The following is a 17,416-nucleotide window of genomic DNA, read 5'->3' as shown; positions in this document are numbered from 1 at the left end:
CTGTAATCACAAAGGAACTTTGTAATTACATTGGGTCCACGCAAATAATCCAGGATAATCTCCTCATGTCAAGGTCAGTTGATTAGCAACCTTAATTCCATCTGCAACCTTAATTCCCCTTTGCCATGTAATGTAACATATTCACAGTTTCTGAACATTAGCACGTGGACATCTTTGAGGGGCTATTATTTTACCCACCACACAGAGCATAATTTGTTGATCCCCTTGTAGGTTGTACTTCAATCTTCTTTCTCTTCAACCCCCTTTGACTCCTCCTCTCCATTAAAATGCTATACTGTCAAGTGTGGACAGATTGGGACAAAAACCCTGTAGCAATACTAAGAATTAATGGACTGGGCTAGTGGCTTTTAAATTGAATGCTCCTTACCTTCTATCTCAATGCAGCAAATATTTTTGAATGCCTGCTTTTCATTCTTTCAACAAATACCTTTTGAACACCTGTCTTCTGAGCTCTGTTAAATGATGCAGATAGAGCAGTGCACAATATGGGCGTGCTACCTGCTTTCTTGGAGCTTACACTTTGGTGGGGACTGACAAACAGTGTATCAAATAAACAAGAAAAATATCAACTGCTAACATATGCTAGGCAGAGAATTAAGATAGAGCAATATGAATGACTGGTTGGACACTGGAATAGGAACGAGGCAGATTTACTGAGATCTGGAAGGAGGAGGAAAGAGGAAAAAGGGGAAAGAGCATTTCAGGCAGAGGGTGTAAGAAGCACAAAGTCATAAGGTAGGAATGAGTTTTCTTTTGGAGAAACAGAATGTAGCTGGAGTTTAATGGACAAAGGGAAAGTGGTATGAAATGTGGTCCAAGAGGGAGTTAAGTGCCAGATTGCATCTCTGTAAGTAATAGTAAGGACCTTGGATTCTATGTATGATGGGAAGATGTTGGAAAGTTTCTAAATAATTTTTATAATCTATTAAGATCACTTCACTATTGTGTGGAGGATGGATTACAGGATAGCAAGAGTAGAAGAAGAGATACACTAATTTGTAAGCTATTGCAATAGCCAATTCAACAAACAGTGGTGATTAGACCAAGTTGGTAGTGGAGATGGAAACAATATTCAGAGATTTGGTATATATTTAAAAGGAGATTGAACTGACAAGACAACAATAGAATAGATATAGTAGGGAGTGAGAGCAAGATGGAAATAAGGGATAACTCCCAGATTTTGGGATTGAATGGTGGTGCCATTTCCTGGGGTGGGAAATATAGACTATGAGTTTAGGGTGGGGAACCAGAGTTCTGTTTTGACCATGTTAAGGTTGAGATGCCTATTAGATATCCAAAGTGAGATGTCAAGTTAGGCAATTGGATATGTAAGTTTGGGGATCTGTGATGAGGTTGAAGCTGAAGGTATAGATGAGAGTCATTGGCATATTGATGATATTCAAACCATGATCTTGATGAGATTACCTAGGAAGAGTGTGTAAATAGAGAAGTAGACCCATGATGCTGCTCTGGGGTTGTCCAACACTTAGAAGTTGAACAAAGGAGGATGGGTTGGCCAAGGAGACTGAGAAGAAGCAGCTGGTGTTGTTGCTGAAACCAGGAGAGTGAAATGAAGAGATATAGATAGAGACAGAAAGAGAGAGAGATAGAAAGAGATATCGCCTATATTAAAAGGTGCTAGGAGATCAAGTAAGATGAGAACATAAAGATGACCATTATGGTCATTGATAATTTTGACAAGAGCAGTCCTTATGGGTGCTGCTGCACAAGCTACATTAGAAAGTGTGGGAGAAAGTGTGTGGGTGAGGGACAAAGATAGTGAGTTCAGACAGCTAAGCACTAGGCGCTCTGCTAGGGCGGGGCATTCCAAGATGAGGCATCATCTCATTATCACTTTTTCCAAAAACCTACTTTTCCTACCTATAGAAGAAAAGTTTATTTTTATATGATGTACAGACTTTCTATTATTACATTTGCCATGTACAATTAATTTTAGAGGGAGCAAAATTGCTAAGACTCAAATAAGAAATAATGTCATGAGCAGTTGAAAATTATACTGATGCTTATTAAAAGGAAGATTAGAAGAAATCTTGAATATTTGCAAGACTATTATTGGCACACCAAAAATTCACAGATTGGCAATCTATGGCAAAAAATGTCACTTATCTGTTGACATTGGGATTGAGTAAGACTAAATTCCTGTTTTTATGAAACTCCTGAGTGACACTAAAACTACTTGTGTCCCATTGGAGACTAACTTTTCTATCCTAGATGGCACCTAGCCATAGTAAGTCATAGTTAGGGTGTCTGAGGTTTCTATAGCAATAACTATGATCTAAATTCACCAATTTACTCTGCAAGTTTAAATTAGCAGTAATAATAAAGAGAAAGTGATAAAGCTTTGAAGTGCTTGTGTAATATTGCCCTTGACAAAAAACTTAATATTTTTGCAAATTTCTTTTAGAATCTATTCTCGCAAGCAGGTGTTTTAAATTTTTAATGTTTTATCTTTCTTTGCCTTTTTCCATGGAGTGTGTCTGTAGATGCGTTTTACTATGGCACTGACAGAAGGGGGACATATTCTTATTATATTGTTTAAGTTATTTTCCATTGTAGTTTGGCCTTGTTGGCAATTCTTTGGTATTAGATAATTTTAATTTTCTGGTTTTAAGGCCTGCTTTTGAACATTCATAGTGAACATTCACATACTTTTGAATATTCACATTGGCTCGCTGATCTTGGCCCTGTATGAAGTATAAACCCCTACAAATTCTATTGCAGATAATACTTCTAGAAAATGCCAAACATTTGGTGTTTATCTAATGCTTTGTATATTAGTTCATTTTAACACATATCTCAGAACCTGTTATGTGGCTGACATTGTGCTGGGCACAGGACTTACAAAGACAAAAGTTATGGTCTATGCCTGAAGGAGCTGTAGTCTAATGGTTAGGGGGGCAGAACTGATACAGGAAATCGTTAAAAGTAAGCATGATTCATGAATAAATTAAGTATGTGAGATATAAAAGTAGTGCATAGTAGAAGCTATTGGTTCTGTTTGGTGGTGGGGTTAGGGAATGAGATCAGAGGCGATTTTTATAGAGCTGAAGAGGATTTGAACCATGAGTAAGAGTCCAACAGGCAGTCGGACAGGGACAAGGGTGAAAGCAATAAACTGGGCATTGAGCGCATAGGCATAAGACAAGAACTAGCACAGTGGTACTGTGACCTATACGTTCTTTGTCATGACTGCACATGGGCTGCAACTGAAGTCACTCCACATGATGAGAAGGGTGTGTGGTAAGGTGGAGTTGAGGGGCTTGTCAATGGAGTTGAAAAGTCGAAGTATTCAGGCCATGGCATAGAATGGCTCCTCACCTGGGCACTGAAACTACTCTGATGGTAGGACACAAGATGGGGAGAGACATAGGTTGGTGAGGTTTCCTTTAAAATGACGTGGAAGGGGCACTCAGAGAAGAGGTTGAGGATTTATGTGAGTTAATTATATCAAAACTGTGATGTCAGCATGCCCAAGGGGAAGTTTTGGAGGGAGAATTAAATACTGGCAGAGTGTGTGAGGGGGTAAGGTTGTAGGGGGCATAGAGCAGGAAGGGAATCAACATGTGAGAAAGAGTTTAAACCAGGAACTTATTTTTTGTCTTACATTTCAATGAACATTTATTGAGGATTTATTGCGTGCAGTGACCATACTTACTCTTGGGAAACAAGGACTTATAAGAGAGGAAAGGAGCCACAGGGTATGTACGTAGGAAGATAAATAGCCCATGTCTCTGTGATCTTTCCACAAGATGCTAAGCCTGTAAAGAGCAACCCTTTCATATTTCTAGAGTGACTTTTATACAGTATATCTTGATACATATTTACCAATAAAATGAATGAAATCTCCCCTGTTCACTTAAAAACTCCTATTTTTCATTATTCAGTATTGTCCATTAATTACATATGGTACCACCACATGCAGCAATTTATTGTGTGTTCAAATAACGTTTAATGCCAGAGGAAATGTTCATGATATGATTTTAAAGTAAAAAAAAACTTAAAAAATTATATATATAATAAGATCCTAGTTTTATGAATTTATGTGTGAGAGAGAGAATCTGTTGTCAAAATATTAGTGATGGTTATCTCTGGGTCGTGAGATTAGAAGGATGCTTATTTTCTTCATCTTCCAAGTTTTCTAAAAAGCATATGTATTATGTAAATTTATAATCAGAAAATGCTATTTAAAAATATTTTTTCTTTAGGAATTCATGTTACTCTGTTTTTAATTTTATATAACATTTATAGTAAAAGTTAAGATCGTAGTAGGCTTTCTCCTATCACAAACTAACTTTCCAGGTGTTCTTCCATTGTTTTTGTCTCTGTTTATTTCTGTGAACTCCTTTCTGACCTTCATTTCTTGCTCTGTGCTGGTGAAGGAGATGGCTTACACATCTCAGTTCACTGATGAACAGAACCCTCTCCCTACACCTCAGACAAGCAGTTCATCTTTGTATTCTCTATTTGCGTCACCGTACACAATGTTGAGTTTTGTTGTTTTGTCTCTTTGCCTTTTATATCCTTGTGGCTGCCATTTTCCATTCCAGTGCCCTTTCAATTTTATTTTATTTGTTATTATTGATCTGATTCATCTTTTCTGGTGAAATGTTTATCCTAAAACACATCTGCAAGCCATTCATAGCTCTGCTTAGATACAAACATTTCACTGAATTTGAATATTTAAGAATATGTTCCTTTATAATCTGTCGATTTCTTTTTGTAGTCTCTTTGAAAGCAAGTACAACACTTGGATGCAAAAAAGTTGTGTAAAAAAGTCATATCCATAGATCATAACTATAGTCTACTGAGTCCAGCATCTGTCTCTGAAGGTTGACTCAAGGGACACTTTGTGGATGACTATGATTGTTGTCTTCTAAGGTAACTCGGAAGGTAGAAATGAATGTCAAACACACTTAACTTTCCTTTTTAAACCATTTTGGAAATAACGTTTGGTAAATTTTGTAACCCTTTTTGGAAATCCACCACTGTACATTCTCAGGGTTATAAACTCCACCTGTGAATAAAACAGAATTTATTTTTATTGTTTCTACCATTGAGTTCCAAGTTCCAGAATTTTGATGGAGAGACAAATATCACCTTACCCTATCTCTGTTGACTCCAATTTTATAGATTACTCCCTTTCACTTTCCTCTTTTAGGACAGAATAATTGTAAGCTATTTTCATGGCTCCTTGAAGTGTCCTTCCCTGCACTTTTCTTAGCGTGAGGATTATTTTGTTGAGTACATGACCAAAACTCTGCACTTACTCCAGGCCTATATATGCGAGAACATCACCGCAGTCTCTGTCTCATTTTCTATATTCTTTCTTCTGATATTGCTGGGCTTTTGGCTGCAATTTCATTGTGGATCCATGTCTTCAGATGTGAGACACTATACAGTCAGGATGTAATCCTTAGATGTGCTGTGTGGGCCATGTCCTTGGGGAACATTAGCTGTAGAGATAATCCAAAATAGCTGCCAAAGCTGAAATCATCATTTGGTGATGATTTTGTAGTGATTCCTGTATATATGTATATTTTCAATTTACATATATATATAGGATGATTTAACTGAGAAAACTCTAGTGAGTGAAAAATTACTTTGGATTTCTTAAGCATACAAGAGCTGATGGAGAGAAAGAATCATTGGCTGAAAAGACTTTTTTGGATGATAGTAAAAACCAGTCTGGGATTAAATGATTGCTGTAGATAATCCTCAAAATGAATTAATCCATGTGAATTAATCTAACATGTATAATCAGCTTTGAGGGTGGCTCTGTTGTCTCTGGTTTTTAAAAAGGAGAGTAGAGAAGACAACATCCAGTCAGGTTACAAAAAAAGTAATTAAAAAGGAAAATGGTTTCTCTAGGAGAAACAAAAAGGGCTTGAGTTTGGTTCTATTTCCTCCCTCCATCCTTCCCTTCCTTTGTCACCTGGCTGTATCTTCTCAGCTTCCGTAGTGTTCTGCTATGGCCTTTACCTATTAGAGCACCTACCTCAGCACGCCTCATTGGTGGTGTATATTTCTCTGTCTACTCATTGGTCTGTAAGCAGCTTGAAGAAACAGTCTATATCTCGTTCATATCTTAGATGGTCACATTGGCTCACATGGTGCCTTACTTATAATTGACCCTCAACAAGTGTAAAAATACATTTTACGTTTAATTGAGTGACTTGATAACTTTAACAATATGAAGTATTAATATGTGAAATGTGTTAAATAATTGCGCTCTGGGAAACAAGCTCCCATTAGAGAAATAGACGGAGTTTTAAGACAAAAGATGAACACATATTTTCTAGACTGCAGAGATAATCAAATACTGTAATAGATGATCAGAGAAGGAGATGAAATCTCCATCCCTGGAGATCCTTAAAAATTGGACAGAGAAAACATCTGTGAGAATGACTGAAGCAAGTAGATAGACAGAATGACAAATGGTTGTGTGATTCTTTGATTACTTGGCCTGGAGAAAGAAGACTGAGGGGAGACCTTAAAACTACTTCAAATATGGAAAACAGCTATTATTGCTTTCCATAGGAAACCAAATCAAAGGAACTTAACCTAAAGTCTTAGAGATTTAGATTACATTTTATAGTTAAGGATTTTAAGACGCAGGTTGTGAAAATCCTGTGGAAATCCACAAAATAAAAGATTGATTTGTGTGAGATGCAGAGTCAGCTCTATGATTCTCTTGCAGTAAAAATATTTTTTGTATTACTCTGAATAGAGGGAATTATTCCAATATATTATATTCAGTGTATAGCATTCTCTTGGAAAAGGAAAACTTTTAAAAGTAATGTTTTAAAGCACCAAGTATTATCACTGTTTGATGTATAGGAGATGCGAACAGAGATAATAGGTGTGAGGTCTTTCCGTCTAAATACCTGTACAGGGTTGCGTTATTAAATCAGTAGCCCCTTACCTCTTAATCAGAGTAAATAAGTCACAGGGATATAATGTACAGCATAAGTAACATAGTCAACAATATTGTAATAGCTTTGTATGATGACAGATGGTTACTAGTCTTATCAGGGTGATCATTTCATAATGTATATAAATGTCAAATCACTATGTTGTACACCCGAAACTAATACAATATTGTATGTCCACTATACTTCAAAAAAAAAAATCGATAGCCAAAGGGTGAGGAGGAGTCTGAGACACAGCTCTGCTGTGCTGGGTCAGCCTGGTTTGGGCCACTGAACCTTTTCTCAATGAAAATGTGAAAGAATTGCAGGGAAGAGGCTACAAAAATCCTATCAATACGAAGGGAACCAAAATACCTATTAAAGAATAATATTCATTAGATATTTGATTGTAATTTCAACATTCAGCCACACGATGTCACAATTGGATTTTGATTTTCACTGTGTATTTCTCGCAAATAATAGATGAAGGCATTTTCAAAGCTGGAGAAGAGAGATCTGAAACACGGGGGGCAGCAGAAGTCCAAGAAGATGAAGATACTCAAGTTGAGATTCCCATTGATCAGGTAATCCCCATGCTTTTAAAAATATGTATAAACCAATAACTACTGTTTTTGTTCAAGTTTTATGTTATCTGCTCCATGTTGTTCCTAAGCATATGTTAGTTAAACCCACTCAGGTGCTATGTGGCTGAACGACCTTAAAAACAAAACAAAACAAAACACTTCGGTTTTTCCTAGTATTCCTACAAAAAATAGCATTTGGATGAAGTCTTTCTTATTGTTATTTTTGAAAATGGTATATCTTTAATAAACAACATTGAAGAATGAGGTGGATTGGAATTAGGTATAAGATACAAAGAGGGAGAAAGTTTGATACACAAGAGTATTGACTTGGGGATTTTATCTAGAAAAAAAGTCCTTCATTTACAAAAGCAGATTTTTTTTTAAAATGCCGTGATATTCTCTCCTTTACAGTCCTTGAAATTGTTGTGGTTGGAATTTGTTTTTCATAAAGAATTGCTTATATAAATGCAATTCAATCATTTGCTGCGTGTGTATTGATTTTCTTTCTTGGGCCAGTGGAACACTGTACTTTTAGGAGTGTGTGTGTGTACACACACATGTGCTTATAGAAGGGACTAAGTAGTGTTAATTCTGGCTAAATGATGCAAGAAATAAAAGTTGGTTGGGCCTTTTAATACTGAATTCAGCCAGGTTTCTTACAATTCTAAGTGAAGGATTGGAATTTAGGTGAGGAGGGGAAATTCATAATCCCAGGCTCAAGGGAATAGGAGTCACTAGGAATTGCCACTTGTCCTCTGACTATTATGTGATATTTCCCTTTCAAAAAGCAAATTTCACAATCTAGCAAATTCCACAGATGATCTTCTCAATTGCATTTGTGTTAGTGCGGCAGTGCAATCGCTGCTTGATTATTCCGCAGGCGTTTTCTGTAAGCATCGCCTTCCTGATGACAAACCTAATGTGTTAAAAATCACACAGATTTCAAAAATCCAATTTATCATCCAGGATTAGCTACAACTAATAATTTTTCATAAACTCTAGTTATAGGTATTTTTTTTCTGAGGGAAAATGGAATTTTAAGTCTTCTCTGAAGCTATAATTAAATATTATATTTTAAGACAAAGAAGAGTAATCATCATGTATGTACAACACCTGATAGCTGCCAAAACCAAGACTAATTTATATTCCAAAGTCAAAATGCCGAATATCAAGAGAAAACCATAGCTTTATTATCAAAAGAGAAATCTGTTTGTTAATCACTGAACAAGTTACAAAATCTGTTATGGGTGTTTCTTATAAATCTGATGATCACAAGGAAGAGGAGCTGGCAGGGGGAACTGATCTCTGATGATACTCGAACAGCCTTGGATAAGTGTCCATAGAGCCTGATGGCTTATTTGACTGGAGAGTGCTAGCTTATTAAAATACAAGTATGCAAGAAAGACCGATTAAACAGATTGGTAAAAGCTGGGCAATATCAACAAGATGATGTCAGTTTGAAGGAAATAAAGCCAGGTAACAAAAGATCAGAATTACTCTCTTTAGAGTTATTAATAGAGTTGGGATTGTCTGGCTCACGTAGTTGGCATGAGAGGCTTATGAGGTCAGGTCTTAGAGTCATTCTCTCTGTGGTCTGGTGACCTTTTGCTCCATAGCCTAAGCAGTTATGTTATGAATATTGTGGCAAACCAAGTGACAGTGTGGATAAATGAGCGGAGGGCTCCGTTATAGTAAGCTTCATTACAGTAAGAACAGCCTAGCTCCTTAAGAACGACTCTGAGGACGTGCCCTAACGGTGATCTTCATTAAACAATAACTACCATTTATTTTGTACCTACTGAGTGCCAGATACTGTTCTAGGCACTTTTATCCCATATAGTTGTGATGACAAGCCTATAAGATATACATAGAAAGAAAGTGAGCTCATGTAGTGGAGTTACTTGCCCTCTACTTGTACTGTTAAGTAGAGGAACTGGGATTTGAATGCATGTCTGTCTAACTTCAAAACATAGGAATGATCTTGGGGAAGAGTATTAAATGAAGGAAAAAAAGCCAATTATTAACCCAGGGAAGGAAAAAAATTCCTGCATAAGAAAAACAATGTAGTCATCGTATAGTTCTTGGCTCAGCTGTAAATGATACTTACATACACTCCCCTTTGGGCCATAGCTAGTTAACTTCTTTGGACTGGTTTCCCATCATCTAAGTGAATCACATTGTAATTTTAGTCAAAGGGCCATGAAGAAGGGAATGTGTGTGCACACGTGTGTGTGTGTGTATGTGTATACATATCATATGCAAATTGGCCAAATAGTTTATTTATGCCTGAAAAGCAGATCAAGTTTTATAAGTAAATATCGAGGCCTCTGTTGGGAGACAGTTCTCCATGGATCTCTATGTTTCTGCATATCTAGTGAGCAGAAGCACCGATTGCCTTAGTTCTGGACTGTGTTTTCGAGGATGTTTGTATAGTGAACGTCCTTGAAAGACAGAGCTAGTGACTTCCTTTGGAACAGTCCTTCTCAATTGGAGGTGATTTTGCCTCCAAAGGGATATTTGACAATTTCTGGGGACATTTTTGATTGTTAGAACTGAGGGAATGCTACTGGCATCTAGTGGGTAGTGGCCAGGGGTGCTGCTAAAGATCTTGTAATGCACATGACAGCCCTCACAACAAAAAATTATCCAGCCCAAAGTGTCAGTAGTGCTTACATTGAGAAACTCTGCTGTGAAGGCTGGGTTTGTTTATTGTCCACTGTAATAAAGATAATGTTTCTCTATGGTGCAAAGGCCAGCATACTATCCATTTTAAAAGATGTGGCACCATTGAATTGTATACTTAAAATTAGTTAAAATGGTAAATTTTATATTATGTATATTTTACCACAATAAAAATATTTGGGAAAAAAAAAGATTTGGGTTCCCTAAGCTTGGGGTTCTTCCCCTGAAACGCAAGCCACTGTGTGTATCACTCAGCTCCCTTCACATTGCCCTGTGGGAATGGGGCCTCAAGGAGTGAGTGCAAATGCCAATACTCTGGCTACTGCTATCGCTGTGAGCACTATCAAGTCCTCTGTCTCTGAGCCGGTAGTCTCCTGTCTTCTGCCAGCGTCCATGAAACTGTGGCAGGCTGATGTGGTAGCTTGCAAGTAGGGTAGAATTTCAGTCCTTTCATAGTCCTTTATAGCCTCTATTGGTACCATTTACCATGGTGTTTGTGTGTGTAAGGGTGTGTAATGGGGCGTTGTGGACTAATTTGAGCCAAGAAAGAACCTGAGCTCTGTCCCAAGATCCAGACTCTCCATTTCTTAGAGACAAGTTAATGATCCTGGATTTCTTACTACTTCCAAACCATTGGGAAACTGAAGAATGTCACAGTCTTTTGTGTATTTGGAGAGGCCAGGACAAATATCTTTCCTCAGGGGAGAGTTTAGGTCTAATAAGAATAAAGCACTCTTTTAAAAATTGCTGCTTTTTTTGCATGCACATCCAAATCAGTCTGGTTCTCCATAAGTAGTGGAGCAAGTGTCTGATTAACCAACACCTGTGGTTCTACCCTGGCACTGATAACTCTCTGTCAATACGCTCTATTTATAAAATGATGCTTTTCCAAGCTAAGGAGGCAAGAAATGAGCATGCTCCATTATAGTTAAGTGAACTGCGCCTAGTAAGTAAAGATCAGGCAGGAAGAATCCATTATTTCAGAAACACAGGCAAATAAATACCTATAAAATAGGCAAATAAGCAATTATATTGTGGATTTTGTTCCATTTGACAGAAGAGCGCAGAAGATGGGGATAGAAGCTTGAGAGTGGTCTCAGATGGTTTTATAGCTTTTCCCATCAGCTGGTAGTTGACTTTGAGTAGTAAAATAATGAGAATTGCAAAATGTTTTTGTGCTAAGTAACTTCGTGAAATAGCATTCAAGCCAGAATCATGAACACTGGAGCAGTGAAAGCTTTTTTTTTTTTTTTTTTTTAATTGAAAGCTGTACTATATACTATTTTCTTATTTATTTATTTGGAATTTACTTCTTAATCAAAGTTATACATATAATATTTTGAAAAGTCAACTAGTTCAACAAAGATGGTAACAAAAATAGCAACCACCTACCCCACTCTTCCCCACCTGGATTCCTGCTCCACAGAGGTAACCGGTTTGAACTAGTTTAGTTATTTCTCATGGAATAGACTGCTATATTTCTAAACCATGGATTTCTCACTCCTCTTTATTTCAATACGTCTGAGACCTTTGGATCTTACAAGTAATGGCATGTTGTAGTTTAATTGGCATGTCTTTTTATTTTTACAGGTACATAAAATGATGGAGATCCTTTTAATTGGTGATGTCTCAAATTTGATGAAATAAATTTCTTGATTTTATTTTTCAGATTTAGATATTATTTATTAATTTTATCTCTAATGACTATGGAAGATGATTATTTAGCTTTCTTACCAACCCCTTTCCCCCTCCCCCCACATAAAGCCTCATGCACACAAACACACACACACACTCCCTTCTTCTTTCTTTCCACTATAATTTTATAATAATTTTTGGCTAAGTCAATGTTTTATCTGTACATTATTTTTTACTGTGTAAGTTTTATTCTTAGCTGAGCCACAGTGTACTGTGGTTACATTTCCTTTCTTGTGTAACCCATTTTTCCTCCTCCCTATTTTAGTAATTGCCTGTATTTTTTTTTTTCATTTGCTTACTTTTTTGTGTAGTTATTACCAAGCCATCTTCAAACTCGGCTAGAATTGTTGATCTCTTCTTGGTATACTCAAACATATCCAGTGATGATGAAATCTCAATTCATTTTTTTTCTCAAACCCTTCAATCATCTGCCTCAAGCTGGTTATTTGTTCTCTAGATCTGTTTTTCAGAGTTATCCTGGTATTTTTCTTCACTATTATTTTGGGAATTTCATTTGCTTCCCCAGTGGATGGATCCCCTATTTCTCGAATTCTACGTCTTCCTCTTGGTTACACCTTCATTTTTTATGAAACTCACCTCTAGTAGCTTCCTGAGAAAAACTTCATGAGAGGCACATTTCTTTTTGGAGGCTTTGCATGTCTAAAAATGTATTTCTCTCTACTCAAACTTGGATATAATTTCTCTCAGAATTTTGAAGGTGTTACTCAATTGTCCTTCTCATCCAGAATGGCAGTTGGGAGGTTTGAAGCCATTCTGTTTCCTGAACCTTTGTAAATAACCATTTTTCCCTTTCTGGAAGCTTTTAGGATCTTTTCTTTGTTCCTGATGTTCTGAAAATTTCCAATTATGTGCCTTGTGCAGGTCTTTTTGCTTATTGGACAGGATACTTAGTGGGTTTTTTATTCTGAAAATGTTTGTTTTTCAGTTCTGGAAAAAAATTATTGAATTATCTCTTTGATAATTTTTATTCTCTCTATTTCTCTACTTTCTTCTGGAACTCCAAGTATTTGGATATAGGACCTCCTAGACTGATCATCTTATTTTCTCTCCTACTTTCCATCTCTATGGATTTTTTTCTATTTTCTCAACTTTTTTAAAGTCAAAAATCCTCAACTTTTATCTTCCATCAATTGATTTTTTTCCTAGTCATCATATTAATTTATAAGAGCTCTTTCATATTCTCTGAATGTTTCTTTTTATAGCATCCTATTCTTGTTTTATGGATGTGATATCTTCCCTTATCTCTCCAAGGATTAATCTATTATTTTAAACTTTCTTTTCCTGTACTATCTTTATTTCTTCTGAGTTTCTTTTTTTCTTTCTTTGTTTCTTTCAAAGTTTTGATCTCTGCCTCCATGTTAGAGGCTTTCCTTGGCTATCTGGTTAGATTTTAGAGTAAAGCATTTAGGAAACTGTGTGCATAGGCAGAGCTCATTAGATTGAGTGAGTTTCCCGGTAGGGTGATTGGTTTTGGCCATTTTACTGGCAGACTTCCAATTTTCAGTATCTATGTTCTTCTTTTGGGTTGGTTTATTTCCTTTAAGTGGAATCTTTTTATCACTTGCTTTGGTGGTGTAAGCCTGGCTGGCAGCATTTTGGGATCTGACTATGGGAAAGAAGCTTGGCCATTAGATAAAGAGATTTATCCTTCTTGGTTTCAGTACAGTGCCCTTGTTCCCAGCTGTGCTGGAGTCCAGCTTCCCTGTAGTTCACCATCTTTAGAGAATAAACCTCTTGTATTTCTCAAGAGTGGGGAGGGGATCTTGAGAGTCTATCTGCTTATTTATTTATTTATTTATTTATTTTGGTGAGGAAGATTAGCCCTAAGCTAACATCTGTTGCCAATCCTCCTCTTTTTGCTGAGGAAGAATGGCCCTAGGCTAACATCTGTGCCCATCTTCCTCTACTTTTATATGCGGGACGCCTGCCACAGCATGGCATGATAAGCGGTGTGTAGATCCGCTCCCGGGATCCGAACCTGCTAACCCTGGGCCGCTGAACTGGCGCGCACAAACTTAACCACTACGCCACCAGGCTGGCTCCTCTATCTGCTTCTTTTAAAGACTTTAAGGCAATTCACCTATTTTCAGTCATATCTATGTCCCCTTTTCCACAGACAGATGGTTCCTCCAATCTCCAAGCCTTCTATAGGCTTTTCAGCTTGCAAAGGCTTGCTTGTTGGTTTCCCCTCCCTGCAGGCTCAAATTTTTTGCATCCTCAGATCTGCTGTTAATTGGCTCCACATCCATTGGCTTTACTGTTTCCCAAATTTTGTGGCTGTTGTTTCCTTTTCAGGCCTCTGTGTCCTATAGGTTCATCCCTTTTTAAATGGCCTTTACTGACAATTTAGAAGTGTATTAGAAGGGAGCTAAGAAAAAAGCACATTTGTTTCATCTGCTGTGTTTAACCAGAAATCACTTTCACACTAACTCATACTAGGGAAAATAAACTGCCTTCATAGAATCTATGCTAGGGATGGCAAACTGGCAGCCAGTGACCAAATCCCCTGTGAGAGAATCTTTGGCTGGCACAAGGCTTACAATATCAGAATCTCTTTAGTAGGCCATGTGCTCTTTAGTTCACCACAGGCCTCAGCACTCCCTGTTATATAACATGGGATATATATTCCTGAATTACACATTGATGGCATTTGCGTGGCTCCTGGGGCTTGAGTTTGTGATTATTGGTCTGCACGTAGAGAATATAATGCCATTTTAAAGAATCTACAGCCTAGAAACAGGAGGTTTGAAACTCAAATGTGGCCATTGACATAGTTTTGTTCTCCATGCCCTGACTTGGTCTCATCACTGACTCTACCTGCTAACTTGTGGAGAATCAGCAGTCACTTATAGATTCTCTCATGAAAAGCAAGCTCAATGGAGAGGTTATTTGTATTATTTTTTCATATATAATAAAATACACAAAAAGGTAAAGGAAGCTGCTTCCTCTGACCAGACCCCTAAATCTACTTCATTGAAATGTATTTATTAAAATAAGAATAACAGGGGCCGGCCCCGTGACTTAGCGGTTAAGTGCGCACGCTCCGCTGCTGGCGGCCCGGGTTCGGATCCCAGGCGCACACCGACGCACCGCTTGTCCGGCCATGCTGAGGCCGCGTCCCACATACAGCAACTGGAAGCTCAGGGCCGGTTTTCCTCAGCAAAAAAGAGAAAGATTGGCATGGATGTTAGCTCAGGGCTGATCTTCTTCACAAAAAAAAAAACAAAAAACAAAAGAATAACCAAATGTTTAGAACCAGAAGGGAAGCTGTTCTAAACTCCTTGTTTTGCCATTGAAGAAACAAAGCCTCACAGCGGGGAACACCATTTTCCCACAAGAACACAGCCTGGCTTCTGGTTTGGTACTCTCTCTCAACACCTCAAGGAAGGCAAGTGGGGAGATTAGGGGCTTCTAACGAGCCCGCAAACAGTAACATATTTTGTCTGTGTAGAGGGCCACTCAGCCTTCACTGCCCTCCTTGAACTAAGAGGAATTATGTGCAAATAGCATATTCATCATTCTTTATTTTCAAGTCGTATCCTCTTAGTGAATCATATTCATGTTTGGTGCTGTAAGCATCGCACCCATCTAGAAGAGTTAAGATGAGGATGATCTGGCCTCTTCATCTTCCTGTGCATCATCAACAAGGCTTTCTATGACATCACATTTGCAGATTTGTGTTTAATCAATAGGAATGGGGTTAAACATGAAAATGTAGCCTTCAGAGATTTCTGATGTCAGTGAAATAAAATCAACACTTCTAAAGTGAGAAAACTTAATGGGGAATTTTTTTTTTCTAATGAAGACTAAATATTCTTATGCTATCTAAATATAAGTTTTCAGTGTATTATATCTTCTCAAATGGGTGTAGCAGGAACTTGTGGAGCCCGAATGGGCCTGGGTGAGCCAGCTCTCAGCAGCTGGCTGGCCAAAGCTTCACTCTACTTGTGTCCTTTAAGGGTCACATCTGTGAATACAACCACCCTTTTTGAGGGCCTTGTACTTCAAACCACATCTGGTTTCAGCCGTTTTTTTTTTTTCTTTTTTCCTTCTGTGAAAGTAAGCCTCTGAAAGCCGAAAACAGGAAATGGTACTTTGCGATCATGAAAAATTGAAACTGATTATTTCAAAACACCTCATTCAACTTGGATAGGAGATGATTTTAGTTTCCATGGGAACAGAAATAAAAACAAGTGTGGTAACTTCTGTACTTTCAACATCCGTGCCTGAATTCTGCCATAAAATCCGCAGACACACCTTCCACCCAAAGCCAGTAACAGATCTTCATTCGTTCCGCATTTCAAATTTTGCAAACGTTACATAGAGAAGTGGACCTCTAAGGTCGTCTTTTCATTTTTCAGTTCTGCTCTCCAGTTTCTAAGTCTAGTATATTTCAGGGAGGGAGACCTGATAGGTGGAGATGGGGAGGAGGGCTGGGTGGTTAGGTAGGATATCTTGACTAGAAAGTTCTAACTTGTGCTGTTATCTCAGATAGCAAGTGTCTTAAACAGTAAAATATATTCCTCAGGGAATTCTGATGTAGATATAAGAAAAATCAACAATTACTTCTAAAGTGGGTGGGACATTAGCTGTAGTCTCTGTTTAGATGCCTTTCCCATTTCTAATTTTTGGTGCCACTGTCCCTGTCAGAGGAGTGATGTGACTTTAAAGTGTAAGTCATTTGAGCAGCCCCGTCTGTCTGTGAAAATACCTTCCAAGTAATTGATGCTTTCAATATTTTGTGGCTTATTTCCATATGATTTCCATATTCCATCTTCTTTCCACTTACCACTCAGGAATCCTGAGTTAACCTTAGTAACTGCATGCATGTTCTCTAGAAAACCTGAATACTTATGGTTTCCCCTGAGCCATCCCCACTAGGATGTAGCCAGCAATAAAAACTACCAGACCTTTTCTGTCTTGCAGTACAAATCAACCATTTTCTCAGAATGTCCATTACAAAATAAATAGTAAGATAGGCAGGTAGGCAAACTCAGGCAAAAGGCACTTGAAATGCCAACGCTGGTGTCATCTTACGGAGAAAATCTGGTGTAACCTTTTAATAACAATATTAAGAGCATTTGTCTATGATAAATAATATGCTTTTTAAAAGGTAAAAGTCTTGACTTTCTTTTATTTTTTTTTGCTGAGGAAGATACACCCTGAGCCAACATCTGTTGCCAATCTTCCTCTTTTTTTTTGCTTGAGGAAGATTAGCCTTGAGCTAATGTCTGTGCTGGTCTTCCTCTACTTTTTATATGGGTTGCTGCCACAGCATGGCTAACAAGGGATGTAGATCTGTGCCCAGGATCTGGGCCCATGAACTCAGGCTGCCAAAGCAGAGGGCGTGAACTTAACCACTACACCATGGGGCTGGCCCCATCGACTTTCTTACAAAAACCTCTATGTTTAAGGGTACATATTCTCTATAATTGTACATATATGTGTAAGATGTCTGTTATTCTGGCTGCACTCTGATTATTC

General features: G+C 37.8%; 1 protein-coding gene across 3 annotated transcripts in view; it reads left to right on the top strand.

Moving 5' to 3' along the window:
* The window catches only part of DCDC2 (doublecortin domain containing 2), a 166,375-nt gene that overhangs the window by 130,793 nt on the left and 18,166 nt on the right, over positions 1 to 17,416 (top strand). For all 3 annotated transcript variants that reach the window (XM_087438085.1, XM_087438086.1, XM_087438087.1), the window contains one exon: positions 7,434 to 7,534. In XM_087438085.1, the coding sequence (XP_087294211.1) occupies positions 7,434 to 7,534 (101 nt within the window). The remainder of the gene's footprint in view (positions 1 to 7,433; positions 7,535 to 17,416) is intronic.

Source organism: Ceratotherium simum, chromosome 13, assembly GCF_057802395.1.
Source record: "Ceratotherium simum simum isolate JZ-2026a chromosome 13, ASM5780239v1, whole genome shotgun sequence".
Taxonomy (NCBI): Eukaryota; Metazoa; Chordata; class Mammalia; order Perissodactyla; family Rhinocerotidae; genus Ceratotherium; species Ceratotherium simum.
Note: the sequence above shows the minus strand (reverse complement) of the source record. Positions and strands in the feature narration are given on the sequence as shown.